The sequence below is a fragment of the Acinonyx jubatus genome, chromosome B3 (genome assembly GCF_027475565.1).
Source record: "Acinonyx jubatus isolate Ajub_Pintada_27869175 chromosome B3, VMU_Ajub_asm_v1.0, whole genome shotgun sequence".
Lineage (NCBI taxonomy): Eukaryota > Metazoa > Chordata > Mammalia > Carnivora > Felidae > Acinonyx > Acinonyx jubatus.
Window position 1 is genome coordinate 54,310,054 of NC_069386.1, and position 16,408 is coordinate 54,326,461.

General features: G+C 38.5%; 1 protein-coding gene across 2 annotated transcripts in view; it reads left to right on the top strand.

Annotated features, from left to right (window-relative positions):
- FBN1 (fibrillin 1) overlaps positions 1-16,408 on the top strand; it is a 232,223-nt gene that overhangs the window by 138,983 nt on the left and 76,832 nt on the right. For both annotated transcript variants that reach the window (XM_027067205.2, XM_027067206.2), the window contains exons 18-25: positions 3,502-3,555; positions 5,123-5,248; positions 8,840-8,965; positions 9,904-10,023; positions 10,240-10,377; positions 11,221-11,271; positions 13,139-13,264; positions 15,341-15,568. In XM_027067205.2, the coding sequence (XP_026923006.1) occupies positions 3,502-3,555; positions 5,123-5,248; positions 8,840-8,965; positions 9,904-10,023; positions 10,240-10,377; positions 11,221-11,271; positions 13,139-13,264; positions 15,341-15,568 (969 nt within the window). The remainder of the gene's footprint in view (positions 1-3,501; positions 3,556-5,122; positions 5,249-8,839; positions 8,966-9,903; positions 10,024-10,239; positions 10,378-11,220; positions 11,272-13,138; positions 13,265-15,340; positions 15,569-16,408) is intronic.

A 16,408-nucleotide genomic window follows, 5' to 3' on the forward strand; every position in this document is an offset into this window, starting at 1 on the left:
TGGGGTCTTGACAGGGCTACTCAGGGTCTGATCACACATTATTCACCCAATCCTAATGGTCATTGGGAACAGGCAGCACGTTTGGAACCCCCATCCCAACCCCTCCACCTTAATAATACTCATGCTCTTTGGAATTCATGCAACTTGCCTTGTTTTCTAAAGTAGTTTCATAATGTTTGCATTTTGCAGGAACTATTATAAAAGCAGAATTTTACAGAGTGTAAAAGTAAATAATTTTCAGATTACCTGAATATTTCCAACTTTTTTCCAAAAGGCCATGTGTGAATTTTGTTCAAATCCCTCATGTTGATTTAGGTGTGCCTTTCCTAAATGATTTTATTCAACCCTAGGGAAAAAGTATTTTTCTCAATTTGAAGTGACACGGCATAATGAAAAGAAAACTGGTTGGTGACTCAGAATTCTCCCCATCCACAGGCAGACAAATTGCTTAACTGGGGAGTTTAGTTCTTTGTAGATTTTTATTTATTTAGGAATTTTTCTCACCTACTTTCAAAAGGATTTAAGATGGCTTGCAATAGTATGCAGAATTGTAAAGTAGAATAATATCGAAATGGATTCTTAGTTTCTTCATCTACAAAATGAATTATTTTAGGTAATCCAGAAGATCCTTTCCGGTTGTAAATTATTTTTATTTATAAGGCAAAAATAGTTTATTGAAACTAAAGCAATAAACTGTCAACATTTGGACATAATTTTAAGGTAGCTTGACATTTACTTTTAATGTCCTAAAATAAAGGTAGATCTAATACTGAAAACAAATAGCTTTGATTGGTTGGTTTACATCTAAGATCTAGTTAGTTCATTTCTGACCTATATATAGTCAATTAAAGATTAACTCACAATATTTAAACATCTGCCATTTTGAAAGTGATATTTGAAATTAGGGAGTTAGAAGAAATTAAAATATGAGAAGTTAGAGAATGTTAACTAGAAAACTTTAAAAGAAATGGGTAAGGCCAGTTAAGAAATAAAGCTTTATTCTGGCCGATTACATCACAGATTACCATTTTATATGTGATTAGCAATTAGTTCAATTCATGCCTACAATAATAATACTTCAATTATATAGCATAAAATATAATTCTATCTAACAAACATCCCTGTAACTTTATAGTTGTATATCATTAATACTACCCTGCTTGCTGTATGTTACTTTAACTTTTCAAAGTACTTTTCTTACATACTTGGAATTTACAAGATAGACGAGTATCATGAAAACTGGTGCACAGGGGTATAGGTGATTTGTTCCTATCTTCAATATGTGGAAGAACCAAACTTAGAATCTAGGACCCTTGGTGCATACAGTTCTTTGTTTTTACATTTTCCTCTGGACTAAGTACATCTCCAAAGAATTCTTATGATACCTAGGAAAATGAAGTAATCTTATAAAAAGATGATGACTAAAAGAGACTAGATTTCTTTAAGAAGTAAAGCTTAAGATGAGTTAAACTTGAAGCCCAGCGCCACTAGCTTCTGTTTTCTATTTCAACACACTTGCACAGAAGAGGTCCACATGTGGAAGTGGTTTCGTTCAGTTTGGTTTCTCCACGTCTTTGGTAGATGAAAATGCCAAATCATGAAGGACCTAAATGGACAGTATCCCTCATTTCAAGAGAGAGGGGAGATTTTAAAAGGTACTGAAAATATTCAGAAGATTCCTTCTTTAGTCAATTTAATGAGAAACTCCAACCTCATCACATCTAACGTCCATCTTTGTGCTCTGGAAGAAAGCCAAGTAAGGCTCTATATTAAGATATTTCTCACTGACTGCTGAATATTTACTCCTCACAGGGATCAGTCAGTTAAACCCAGAGAAGTGGAAGTTTGGGAATTTTCTCCTATGTCCCCATACCAGTGCCTCCATAGCACAACACTGCAACACCTATCATTTATGAAATGCATGAGCCGTGCCAGGAGCTGTGTTCAACACCTTACCTGTTCTCCTAGTAAATGCATAGAACTGCCATGTGGCTTCGGTATCCTTATCTCCAATTTGTAGAAGGGGAAACTTATAGAAGAGGAAACTAGGAGGGAAAGGGCTTGCTTCCAAGACCCCCAACAGCAAGCATTGTCATCAGCATTCAAACCGATGTAGACCTGAATTCACTGACTGCAGAGGACAGTGCAAGTACCAGATTCTCCCCAAATGGAAAAGAACAATGAAAAGAATTTGCTTCTATTTAGGCCAAGCATCAGCTAATTTAGCACTAACTGTAAAACTGCTTTTTGTAAAACTGACATGATATTGTTTTTCCTACTTTGTTACTTACAGTTATTTCAAAAGCGTTTTAATTAATTGCTGACATGAGAAGATAATGACAATGCATTTCTTTTTGCTCTCAGTCCCAGGCTTGCAAACACACAACGGCAGCCACTTTCCCAGTTGTTCCTTTTTTGGTCCCACTTAGCATGATTTAAAAATTAAGGGATTTCACTACTTTTCTCAAGTTTATATTTGTAGGAAGACAGAGGCTCTGAAGGATTCAACCTTCATTTTTAAAATCTGTGTAGTTCATTTGCATCCACTGTCATCAGGAATAGAATTTTCTAGCATGCAGAAGTATAAGAGCTATTTGCATCAGCAGCGAGGTGCTGTAGGACTGTGTAAAAAGGCCCCTCCCTAATATCCAGTTCTTGTGCCACTTCAGCCCACAAATGATTTGCATTTGGCCTGGCGACTCTGTGTTGCCAGAAACTGTGGGCAGCTAAGGGGACACTTCAGTTTGTTTTCCTTGGATAAAGTATGATTCCAGTTAGTTCTCCATTTTCATCGTTCACTCTCATGCTCCTCTGAATATTATTGGAATTATATGTAAAACATTGCATCAGTTTTAAGTAGAAATCTGATTCCATCACAAATTTGGGTACATATTCTGTATTCTTCAATTTCTTAGTAAGATCTCAGTTTTAACATTATGCAATACTTTGCCTATAGATTTATCATATAGTATCCTGATGAATATTTACTTTAAAAATACACTTAAATACAAGTGTAGAGGCTTTGTTTTTCTTGTGAGTGCAGACTAGAGAATTTGAAGAGAGAAATGAGAAAATGTTAAGAACTTGATTGTATTAAAAAAAAAAGTTTGTACTAAGAAACAAAATTATTCCCAAGATGGTGGGAGAAAGTTTTATTAACAGTTAAGAAACCACACTTTAACAGGCACATTTCACTATAAGTGTGAAGTGTTCCCTGGTGGACAAAATCAAATTATAGGAAAAACACCTTTTCCGAAAGCGCTTTGCACAAGGCCTTGCTGTAACTTGCCTATATCCTTAAAACTTGTTTTCCATAGTGATGCGGAGCCTTTAAAATGGGAGCATGGTGTACCAGTGGCTCCCTTGGGAGATGCCTCCTTTTCCGTTACCACTTTATTTCAGTTCTACTCACTTAGCAGGAAATGATGTATGCAAAGCCAAGTGCAGGTTGACCTGTTCTGCAAACAAGGGAATCATTTACTATCTGTTAATTTATTGCAGCGGAATATCAGGCACTCTGCAGCAGTGGGCCAGGAATGACATCAGCAGGCAGTGGTAAGGACTTGTTTGAAATTTGCTACCATAAGCATGTGCAGAAGCAGCACTGGGCTTTCCTGTGGGTTTCCAGTTGGTCCCTTTACACCAGACTGGGGAGGTCTGGCCCCCTCTCTGGCCATCACTGTACCTGGGACTCCTGGAAGCCCCCAGGGGCAGAGTAATTATGGCACAGTGGGTCCTGGGATTGTTCGGTTTGGGTGTTGGGCTCAGTACTGAAGACTGGGTGCTCTCTTAGGGTGGTTGATGAGGACTGCAGTTGAGATACAATGACTGTGGTCGCTCATTCATGAGAAGAGGCAGTCTGGTCCTCCTCTGGCTCTTGCATTATCAAGTACAGTTCAGGGTTATGGGCTCAATTGAATCATTGGCCATTCACATTTTGAACTGTCAAGTGTTCAGTCATTATAAGATGTCAGTAGGGAGCCATCTTACATTTTGTAGCAAGCAGCGATAGCAATTAACTGAGTTGGAAGAGTATGAAATATTTCATTTAAGTGTGGGAGTTAGAACCAGAGAAATATAGATACCATAAAAGAATTGAAGTTAAAAGGGAGAGTTAGCACAAAGTGCAAAAACAGGTGACAAGAAAGATGAAGGGATTATTTTATTGATATAAAACTAAATGATTCGATTCAGGAAAGTTCTGAAAAAAAGTAGACCGAATTGATTGTCAGTTTATCCTCTTGGTTAATTTCATCATTATGTGTGGATGAAGGTGGGGAGGAGATATTTGGGGGAAAGAGAGTAGTAAAGAAATTTATAATAAATAGTTGGGAATAAAAAAGTTGTGATAGAAACCTGGAGAAAGGAAAAAATGTCAACCCTAGCTTATAGAAGAGTTAGGACCAAGATTTGAGACTAGCTATTCACTGTCATTCTGCATCACCCTTGATTATAGAGCTCTTCTTAGTCTGTGAGCACACAGAAGATGGAGGACCCAGCCTTATCTGGACAGGGCAGCAGAGGCTTTTCCAGAACAGGTGGCATTTGAATGGGCTTTGCACCAATGAGTAGTCCTGGCTCCAGACATTCCTGACACAGAGCAAAAGGGCATTGTATGTTCATGGAAGAAGTAAATAAACAGAGCTCATGTTTTAATTTAATCTTGAAGATATTTTTGAACCTACAAAAGCTTGAACCATGAGAATGACACAGTCATCTCATTTTTAAGCTAAGTCTGGTGGCATCGTAGAAGGTACATTGAAGAGGGATGGGCTGGCAGCAGGGAGACCAGTTGTAGGGACTTGGGCTGTGTGGCGGATCCACTTTTCCATCTTGATGTTTGAACCAGCAGAAGCCCAGGGGCTCTCCCTTAGCCTGATTAAGGATTGGTAATTTTGTAGTTCCAGCTCAAATGCCAAGTTCCTCACAAGGACTGGTGGAAGGAAGATTTGATTCAGAATATCTTGTAGTGACAAGAAGTGATCAAGCTTTCTCATCAAAGTGAAACTTGATTTTCACCAGGTCCTAAGGTTTTTACATTTATTGTAACGTTATTTTTTTGACAGTTCTTTGAACTTTGCTTTAGAATGTTATTGATATTGAACTCTTTTTGGTGGTGCAGATATAAATGAATGTGCATTAGATCCAGATATCTGCCCAAATGGAATTTGTGAAAATCTCCGTGGGACCTACAAATGCATATGCAATTCAGGATATGAAGTGGATTCAACTGGGAAAAACTGTGTTGGTAAGAAGATTCACCTGTTTTCTAAGACATTTCATGTGTCATGCATTCCTTTTTTTGTTGCTTGCAGGGAACTGCTTTTGAGTAGCTTTAGGACTGAGCAAATGGGTGATCTTCACTTTGGGTGTCAGCATGACACATACATGTCTCGATTAACTGAAATTTACATAGCTGAATCCTGATAATTTATAAGTAGTCATGTGTCATGTTCACTCCAAAAAAGAGAAGCTCCTTAGATGTAGAAAATACAGATTGTGAGCCGTTCTCTTGTGTCTACAAAGGCATCCCTATTTTTACCAAGAGAAACGACTCTTCTCCCAACTACTTACTAGATTCAATCAAAGAAAACCCAGCTTATTTTCAGTAATAACTGTTCTCTGTTATGTTTAGCAAACACCACTTTTGATGCTTTAACAAATTTTAATGAAGGTACCAGCCAGTAACTAAGAAAACAAAACAAAACAAACAAACAAAAAGAGCACCTTTGGTTGGGAAGAAAATGGTCAACATGGGCACCAACTTTCTTCAGTTGCCTAGACTAGTATTTTCTAAAATGTACTGTCCATTCTGTAGTGTAGTGACATAATACTGCAGGTTTCCTGAAGTTGAGCTTCTAACACCAGAGTATTCATTCTCATGGGAATATGCCAGAGTGTACTAAAACCAAAATGTAAGATGGTGCATCCTTTTTTTCTGAAAGCAAAACACATTTTACATAAAAAAATACTTCCGTGGAGTAGGATGAAAAGTAATAGGCTTTAATAAGGATAAAAGGGGGGCCTCAATTATATTTTTACTCTCTAAAAGCCATTTGGGTCTTCAGTGTTAGAACTTACTGTCTTCTGCCCTGGTGGTATTTTAGTGGTAGAGTTTGAAAAGTACTGCTCTAAGGTGGTCAGTTAGTGGAACATGCAATAATTTTGAGATGCTACAGATTGAAATAAACAAAAATGACTTTCTTTTGATTCTTTCACCACATGATCAATCAAGTATTAACTACTTGCCAGGTACTAAACTCAGCTATCTCCCAGACAGCCATTAGTTGACCCAAGAAAAGAAAGTTCCTCCTCCTATTTGTCCGTGGGTAACAAGCAATTTTACTTGCCATGGTTCCTTACTTTACCACTGCACATCCTCTTGGTGTTGAGGAGCTTGCTGAAATACTTGGACCCCTACCAAGAAACTTGTTGCCTTTGATTAGACAAACAGTGCCTGAACTTTAAGAGGAATAAATTACATTATATAGAACTGTATTCCCCTGGACTGAGAAAAATGGCCATGTCAATTAAGTAGTTTTTTAACAGCTTACTATACTCTGTTGAACTATTAAAAATGACCACCTCTGAAATATCCATAAGTTGTCCCCTGACCTCTTGCCATTGTACACATTCTTTTCAAAGCTCCTCCAACCTAACTGTGTATTTCTGTCTCCTTTCAGGAATCTCTTTACCCCAGTTTGTTTTGATACTGTGAGATCATGGCTCTATCTGTGAGACTAGGGCTCTGTGTACAAAGAAAAGAGAGGGATTCTAGAGATAGAACAGAGAGGAAAGCTAACTCTAAATGTCCTAAAACAAGCCCTCAACCATTTTGCCCCCTCTGGCTCTCTGCAGGTCACCTGTTCCCCACACACTCTAGCCTTCTCTTCTTCTTCCCTGTACTTCTATTCAGCATAAATAATGTTTACTTTTGTTTTCTAACTTCTTAAAGGATGCAACATGGCAAGAGTAGTTTCTGTCATGCAATGTACAGTGTGCAGGTTGAAGCAGAATATCGCATCTAATAGATGTCTTTGTTGTTAGGCCTGCCTGTAATGTCATAATGGGCAAAGTGGAGGTAGCAATTATTTTTGAAGAAGCAGAAATCTTACTTGAGTATTTTTCACTTGCTGTCCTTCTTCACTCATGGCTTGCACACTCATAAAAAGAAGTAACAGTAAATAAAAGCTTCTTCTCTGCCCCCCTTTAAATCACCTTTCATCTTAGTTTCAGGCTAAACGAGTACATAAAAAAATGAGGATAGGAGGTCTTCGGGGGAGCTGTATAGTTATCACAAAACCCTCTTCTTTCAACTACGGGTTTCTTTTTCTTTCCCTAACTTTTATTGCTGTCCCCAAATTAGCCCTTCCCTCTTTGTGGTCTACAATGACTTTTGAGAAGTGAATTCTTCCTCTCTCACACCCTTAATTTTAGGGCTTTTTTTCTGGGGTACAGTTGTCATTTGAGTACACATGGTGTTTTCAAACTAGATTTACAATTTAATTTTTCTGTAAAAGCCTCTCTTCATCAGAAGACAGAAATCATTATTTATTTGAGCAGGCCCAGAAAGACACAGAGATGTTTTAGCTTCATCCAAAAAATCACCCCATTGGAAGCAAAAGGGAGAGTTTGGGAGGCCGTAGGGATTCTTCGTCAACAAGTTAAATATATACTCCAAAGTTGAACTGATTATCATCAGGTCAGAAGTATGTTCATATTTCAGATTATGTTTAGAGATATGAAGTTAAGAATCAAAAATCCACCACAGCCATCCCCTCCAGGGACTGGCTGGTTTTTATCATAATCATAAATTCCTCGATATAAGGTTCCAGATTCTTCTGGCATCATCAAAGTTTAAGAATTGCAATACTAACTCTTTGGGGAAGTGTTAGCATTCCCTATATCATTTTGATAGACTTCTCACCATGTTGTTTGCTCATACAATAATATAACTTTATACTTAATTTTTTTATAATTTAAGTACTTTATAAATATATTGCTAATTTACTTGTATTTACCACTGTGAACCTATGATGATTTCTAGTACTGAATTGGTGTATCCTTTATATTAGGGCTACTAGATTGTCAAATGATTATATAAGCAGAATTTGTTGATGTGTATAAAAAAATTCCTTGTGAACATATAGCCTATTCTATGTCTGTGTGATGTAGTTTAGGCCAACTAAACTATATATAACTATAAACTATATATAACAAACTGTTGAAGTTCCACACTTCCTAAATTACCTGAGTAACACATATCAAAAGTTAGATTTTACATGAGACAGACCTATTATTCACCTGAAAGTAAGGAATTTTTCTGAGCTCTCTGAATCTCAAGTCTAAATTCCTCATAAGAATTATAAACTCTATAGATTGCTTCACACTCTATAAACACAATCGGAGACCATTTCAGTTGTTCTAAAGAAGAAACAACCATCCTAGAACTAACAAATATCAAAGTTGGACCATACTTTCTAAATGTTTATTTAGTCCCTTAAATCAACAGGATTAGTCCTTTTAATTCTGGCACAATAAAACAGTTGTATAAAGATTAATGATTTCCAGCAAATCCAAGTTTCTTCCTGTTAAAGAAAGTAAATTGAACAGTATCTGGTGACTTTAGACTTTGTAGATCCCTACTATAAATAATCAGATGAAACCCCTATTTTCCTCAAATTAGGTAAGTTAGGCAAAAACCTGTGGTAGAGGAGTTTTCCCTCCTTGCTTAAATTAATCATTTCATATGACCTTAAAAATTTAACCTATAAAAAGCAGAGAAATTGCATGCAAAGAATGAGCTCCCTCTAAAAGTTCATGTTCATTGGTTTTGCAGATATTAATGAATGTGTGTTGAACAGTCTGCTTTGTGACAATGGACAGTGTAGAAACACTCCTGGAAGTTTTGTCTGTACCTGCCCCAAGGGATTTATCTACAAACCTGACCTAAAAACCTGTGAAGGTAAACTATGTTTTTATTCTTATATTAGGTACTTTATTGTCTTTTGGTATGCCACTGGAAAACCATGAAAATCAGTTAGAGTCATATTTATTTATTCATTCATTCATTCATTCATTCATTCAAGCAAGCAAGCAAGCAAGCAAGAAGGGTAGAGGGGCAGAAGGAGAGAGAGAATCCCAAGCAGGTTCCATGCTGAGCCCAACATGGGGCTCAATCCCACAATCCTGGGATTATGGCCTGAGGTAAAATCAAGAGTTGGATGCTCAACCAACTAAGCCACCCAGGTGCCCCAGAGTCACCTTTATTTTAGACAATTATATCATTGTAATTGAGATTCTGTGGTCCCAAATGACACTTGCATATACTTTGGAAGCTACTATGGTACTTACCTGCAGTTGGCATTTTATTTGCCATCATTTAAGACATGAAGAAAATATTACATAGCTAGTAATTCAGAGATCGCACTTAAAATTTAATCCAGATTTCCTGAATAAAAACATTCAGCCATGTGCCAGATTCTGTGCTATAGAGATATGCTCAATTACTATTCTTTTTTTTAGATTTCTTTAATGTTTATTTATTATTGAGAAACAGAGAGACACAGAGCGTGAGCAGGGGAGGGGTAGAGAGAGGGGGAGACACAGAATCCGAAGCAGGCTCCAGGCTCTGAGCTGTCAGCACAGAGCCTGATGCGCAGCTCGAACCCACAAACTATGAGATCATGACCTGAGCCGAAGTCGGTTGCCTAACCAACTGAGCCACCCAGGCGCCCCTCAATTATTATTCTTGATTTTCCATCTAGTCTAGAAAAAAAATCTATCTAGGCCAGATTTACTATCTAATAAAGAATATGTGGTAGCAATTGAGGCCACAGTTTAAATATTCCTTCATGCCCAAGACTAGTTTTTAGCAGTAATGTAGACCTCTTTTTGTTTTAGACATTGATGAATGTGAATCAAGTCCTTGCATTAATGGCGTCTGCAAGAACAGCCCGGGCTCTTTTATTTGTGAATGTTCTTCTGAAAGTACTTTGGATCCAACAAAAACCATCTGCATAGGTATTTATTCTGCTGTATCAGTACTGTATTTAGTGTCTACTTTTGATGCAAAAGATCTTATTGCATAAGAGTTTAAGTATGGATAAACAAAAGTTTAAATTATCATTATCCCTTGTTTCATGATGCCCTTCTTGCTGTAATTCCAATGCACATATTTGAATGTTTGATAAAGATTTTATTAAGTATCTAATAAAATCTTCTCCAACCTCCTTGCAGAAACTATCAAGGGCACTTGCTGGCAGACTGTCATTGATGGGCGGTGTGAGATCAACATCAATGGAGCCACTTTAAAGTCCCAGTGCTGTTCTTCCCTCGGTGCTGCCTGGGGGAGCCCGTGTACCCTATGCCAACTCGGTAAGAGAGAGACAGGCACTGTGGCTACGGGGCCCGTCCCACTGGTGTCTTCGCTTAGAAAGAGGAAACCCAGTACTTTTTTCATTTAGGTTCACCTGGGAATTTTAGATTTAATTCCACTGACCTCAATGAAACATAGTGCTGAATAGGAAACTAAGAGAAGTGTCAAGGACAGTAATTTCATGTGATTTGGTTATTATTGTCTATCACACACTGTAATGTGGTTTCCTGATGTTGCCTTCCTAGATCAGCAATTTCTATGGGCTCTCTTAGAACCTCATACTTAGGGCTTTTTGCAGGCATAGATTATCTTCCAAAAATAGACCGACATAAAGGAACCACTATTCATGACCTAACTTCTAAATCTGTTGCAAAGCTGAGGTTTGAGAGCCTTGCTGATGATTTTATTGATTTGGTGTCTGGGTATATAAATGTGTGAATTTATATGTGTGAATGCTGCAGGGCAGGAGATCTTCAAATTTTAGACTTGGTCTTCCATATTCATGTTACAATAATCATATACTGTGACTCCTATTTTAGAGTTGTTAGCAAGAGAGAAATCTAGCCAATTTGCTTCTTAGTGATCACCTTAGCATGATCTTCAGGGGAACTTTGGGTCTTCAGAATCAGAGGAACTGAGCTTAATTCAAAGAGACATTTCATTCTCCTTCTTCATCTATACAGTCTTAGAAACACCTTGTTATCTTAGATTTATTCATAGCAACGAAATCTAATTCACATCCAGGTACTCCTTCATGTTTCTTACACTATGTCATACAAAGTCTGGATATTGTTATCTCAAATTTGTTTTTTGGTTTTTATTTATTTGTTTGTTTTTTACAGATCCTATATGTGGTAAAGGCTATTCAAGAATTAAAGGAACACAGTGTGAAGGTACTTATGATTATTTATAAACCATAAATTTCTGTATGCAAGAAGAATGCTTATGTTAACTTGGACTGGATAAAGTTGTCATGAAACTTTACAATAAGAAATATGCAGCAGAGAGAAAAATTAATGAGAATTGCAGAACATAACAGATGTTAATTTCACAAGCATATATATGCTGTTGCCAGTGTTGGATCACTATGGCCACAGGGCAGGGTGACTGAAAATGTTTTAGGCTGACCTAAAAGAGTGACTTTTAGAGTGACTGCACTTTCAAAACACTATCAGGAAGACAAAAGTGGAAGTTTTCAATGAGACTATAAAATTTGCATTTTTTCTTGGTTTGTCCTGGGTTTTGTTTGTTTGTTTGTTTGTTTGTTTCACGGTCATGAATGATATAGAAGGACATACTCTGTTGCCTCGTGTTTGAAAGTTTATGTGGATCCTCTCCAGTCTGCTGTGATTCTTTCTCACGGAGTCCCAGATAGATGCAGGTCAGGGTGACTAACACAACCTGACATGACACAGCAGCTGAAAAATTTTAAAAACAGCAATTAGTCCCATATGTGGAATGAAATGAAGTTTTTTCCTTGCTCACATAAAGAGGAACACTACAACCCCCACCCAAGGTCTTGCTTTCCAAATGATGACTGAATCCTTTGGCCTTTCTCTGGTCCAGACCCACGGTTAATAACTTATCTGACCTCAGCAGCACATTTTGATGTACAAGTGGCCAGAACAAAAAACCCAAAAAGGTAAATTTCCCCTCCCCACTTACATGTCTCACAAGGAAAGATTTCAAATAGATTTTTCAACATCACTCACTTGGAAAGTTATTTCTTCTAAATAGAGACGCTGTGTGTGTGTGTGTGTGTGTGTGTGTGTGTGTGTGTGTGTTTCTTAGCTAATGTTCCCCCTTTTTGGCATTGGCAAGTATATTTCTTTGAATTAACTTGATGGTGAATATTTTTCCAAGTTAAGTGCAGAGAACATACTGAGTTCCATTAAGCACTGGGAGGGACTGGTACATTTGAGAGAGACTGGGTGAATGATGAATGAACGAACATGAGCATCTTTTGACTCTCCCTAACTCAAGCTGGGACAGAACAGTCTGAGACCATTGCTGAGTTAGAACTATGTGCCTTCTGGGGACATCTCAGCAGATGACACTTAAAAAGACACTTTTGACTGACCCTACATATTTCTCAGTGGGATTTTTCTCAATGCTCACCTTCACGCAATCTCTTCTTTGTTCATTTGAAAGACCAGGTTTCTGTCTCTACTTATTTCCAGACATCTGATCTTATAAAGCTAATTATGTGACTCCTGGGAGTCTTACCTGAGATGTCTATAGTACCGAGAGCTGTCACCAAGAACTCACACCAACTCCCAGCCTCTGTAACTCAAAAATTACTGGGTTGCCCAGTGGCTCAGTTGGTTGAGCATCCGACTCTTGGTTTTGACTCAGGCCATGATCTCACAGTTCGTGAGTTCCTGAGTTCGAGCCCCACGTCAGGCTCTGCGCTGACAGTGTGGAGCCTGCTTGGGATTCTCTCTCCCTCCCTCTCTCTGACCCTCCCCTATTCACACTGTCTCTGTCTCTCTCAAAATAAATAAATAAAACTTAAAAAAAATTACTCGCTAGGACCAATGGAGAAACTCTTATAACTTTGGTAATAGGTGGACTCAGCATGGTTGCTATTCAAAGATCCCAGAAATTCTACATCAACTATTTGGAGGCAAACTAATTTTGTGAATTTGTTTGGTTCAAAATGGCCTTTTCTGTTGTGAGAATAATTATGACCCCTTGTATGAAATAAAACAGAATGATGTTGTATAGATATTTTAACTTCATGCTTTTTTTTCTTCATAGATATAAATGAGTGTGAAGTATTCCCAGGAGTATGCAAAAATGGCTTATGTGTTAACTCTAAGGGATCATTTAAATGTCAGTGTCCCAGTGGGATGACTTTGGATGCCACAGGGAGGATCTGCCTAGGTAAATCCTGAGCTCATTACTTTTCTAATAATCTTTAGGAGATGGTCATTAAAGAGTCAGTTAACAAGACAAAGTTGAATATTTGGTTTCAAGTACAGATACACACACGCCCAATTCAACATTTCCACTAGGATTTATGGTGGTTTCCTTGACAAATAGACTTCCTCACTCAAGCTCTTTGTTTATCCTTTATACAAAGAGTAGAGAACATGTTAGTGAAGAGAAACTTTAGTTCTATATTGATGTAACTATTCCTTAAATATTACCATCGTGGTTATTATTCCAAAGCTCTTAAATCTGCGCCCATATGCCATGGACTATAGGATACAAGGTGAACAGAGGCAAGAGCATTTTTGCTTGATTGAAAACTGTAGCCCATGGCCGCTAGGCATGTCCTGCCATTGGCAAGATGGACAGGACCTTGCAGGAAACTCTTATGGGTATGAGTGAAGAGTGCCACAGTCCTGAATAGTGAAGGAGCCCAGGGGTACTGTCACTTCTAATCATGGTGGGATTCTCCATGCCAACTGCTCAAGTCCAAGTGGCAATGGTATGGAAGATGGGACCCTGAGTTCTTAGAAAGCTGCCCTATGGACTTTTAATGACAGCACGTTTGAGATTCTACAATCGTGTGTGGCATCTGGCAGAGTTATTCTGATGCTACTTCTGTGGCTTCTGACTGCCAGGAATATGTCTCTTGGGTCACTCGTTTCTGAGTCCATGACTCTGAAAATGATGCTCAGATACATTGTGTATCTGAAACCATATTCCTCTGAGATCATCCTTAACCACTATAGGTGGTTAAAAGAGTGATATGAGGGTAAGGGATTCAGATTGTTTATGAATTAGAGCTAACTAACCTTTAAATATAGAACTGTATGGTTTATAGCATAAGCAATATGGGAGGGAAAAGATGGAATCCCAAGGCTTGAGTCTTGTTGCAACCATGGATGTCAATTACTCTCCTCTGGAGTCAGCTTTTGTTTAGGAGGAATGAGCATTTAATGAAAACCTTCTTCTAGGTTCTTCAGTCAAAAGATGCTTCAGTGTTTAACGTAGAAATCATTTTAAAAGATAGGAGCTACCCATCTGATTAGAGGCAACCTGAATGTAGAGTTGCCCCAAAGACTTCAGAAGCTTTCTGACATTAAAGGGAGTTCAAGCACTTAGGTGAATGGTTAAAGACCGCATTGTGAAGGGGAAAGAGAGGGAAGATAATGCCTTAGGTTTTAATTACACTTTACAGTTTCCAGACACACAATCTCATCTGAGCCTCACAGTACCCCCCCAAGGATGGGTGCAACATCATTTTACAGATATGGAAAGTCAGGGACAGGGTTCATAATTTGTCTAAGACAAGCAGCTTCTTAGTTGCAAGACCAAGCTCCAGGTCTTCTGACATCCACCATGTCACTTCTCCTACTCTCCCTTACGATTCCGTGAATTTGGGGTTGGGGCTAGAGGTACCCACATGTGCCCCAAAGAATGTACACATAAGACCATGTAAAGGTGAAAGAAATACTTGAGAAGAGGAATGGATGGCTTTTCTTTGTATTTTTCCTCTTTAATCCCAAGTAAGGCAGTCTTCATTTTGGAATTTAACATTGCACCTCTCCAAAAATGAGGTATGCTGGAGCTGGCTTAGGTATTCTCCAGTGATAAAGAGTGCAGCTTCCTTGTAGCCAGAGAGCAGACGTCAAGGCATTATGGAGCGCGTGCATTGGTAGTAAGCATGTCTGTACAGGGAGCAGACATCTCCCAAAAGAGCATTGTGGGATTTCCCAGAATACCGTTCCTCATGTAGAATTATCAGAAGGTGCCTAAAATTGAAAGGAATGTTTCCAGAAATAGGAGGTCCAAATAAATATGAGCTACCAAAGAAAAGGGAGTCTTTATTAGGTGGGAATACCCATCAGAAAGCCTGAGCTCCTTTTGGAAAAAAAAAAAATCATTCCGGCCAATAAGTACATCACAGATTATGGTGTTTATTGTACTTTGCCTGACACAACTGGTTGGCAGCTGGGGCCAGTGAAAACAGAGTAGCTCTCGTAAGCCTTCCTGTGTTCCATCTGGCAGATATCCGCGTGGAAACCTGCTTCCTGAGGTACGAGGACGAGGAGTGCACTCTGCCCATTGCCGGCCGCCACCGCATGGACGCCTGCTGCTGCTCGGTCGGGGCGGCCTGGGGTACCGAGGAATGTGAGGAGTGTCCTGTGAGGAACACGCCTGAGTACGAGGAGCTCTGTCCCAGGGGGCCTGGATTCGCCACCAAAGAAATTACAAATGGAAAACCTTTCTTCAAAGGTACAATGGTTTCAGTGCTTGATTGCTCCTCTTTTTAGACGGCCTGGAGGTTCTGCTACCAGGAGAACTACAGTGAACATTACCCATGTGGCCATCCCTCGATGATCTGAGCGTACATCGTTCACCTGCTGGGTTAACAGACAGCAGATGGTCACTCTGCGACAGCTTCTACTTCCCCACCTCCAGGACTGCCCGAGGTCACTTGCCTCTCCCATTAGCTATTTATTAAGTGTTAACGTAGATTATAGTACTATCCTAAACCAAATAGAAACAAAAAGGCAATCTTCTTGGGGAATTTTAATTCCATCTGCTAATGCTATATGATTTGCCCTTTTATCTCCTGATTTCATCTGGGTCATTTCAGTTCACCTGAGTATAGATATTGAGGGTGAGTGGCATGAGAAGCAATGGCAGGTCCTCTTGGTCCAAAATACAGTGAAAGTCATTCCTGTGCCAAACACATTCCAGTGCCTTATGATATCTCAAACACTATTTCGGTTTATTATACTATAACCTAAAATTCATGTAAAAAAAAATGAGAAATTACAGATTTAATCTAATTCCAAAATTGATTTAACTTTTTATGCACAATGATGCATAACTTGTTTACTTTAGCACATGGAAAAAATCATGACTGGTTTCTCAGAATTCCAGTTTTTCAGAGAGGCTCAGTTTATATTCCTGCTATAGATTTTTATCTTGGTTTCCCAGTGTGTCTGGGCCTAGTTATTACACTTTATGACTAAATCAACTTATAAAACTGGGAAATGAGTATATGAATATTGCTTAATTATTCTTATATAAAAAGTATAAACTTTTTTTGTACCGAGTGTTCAGTCC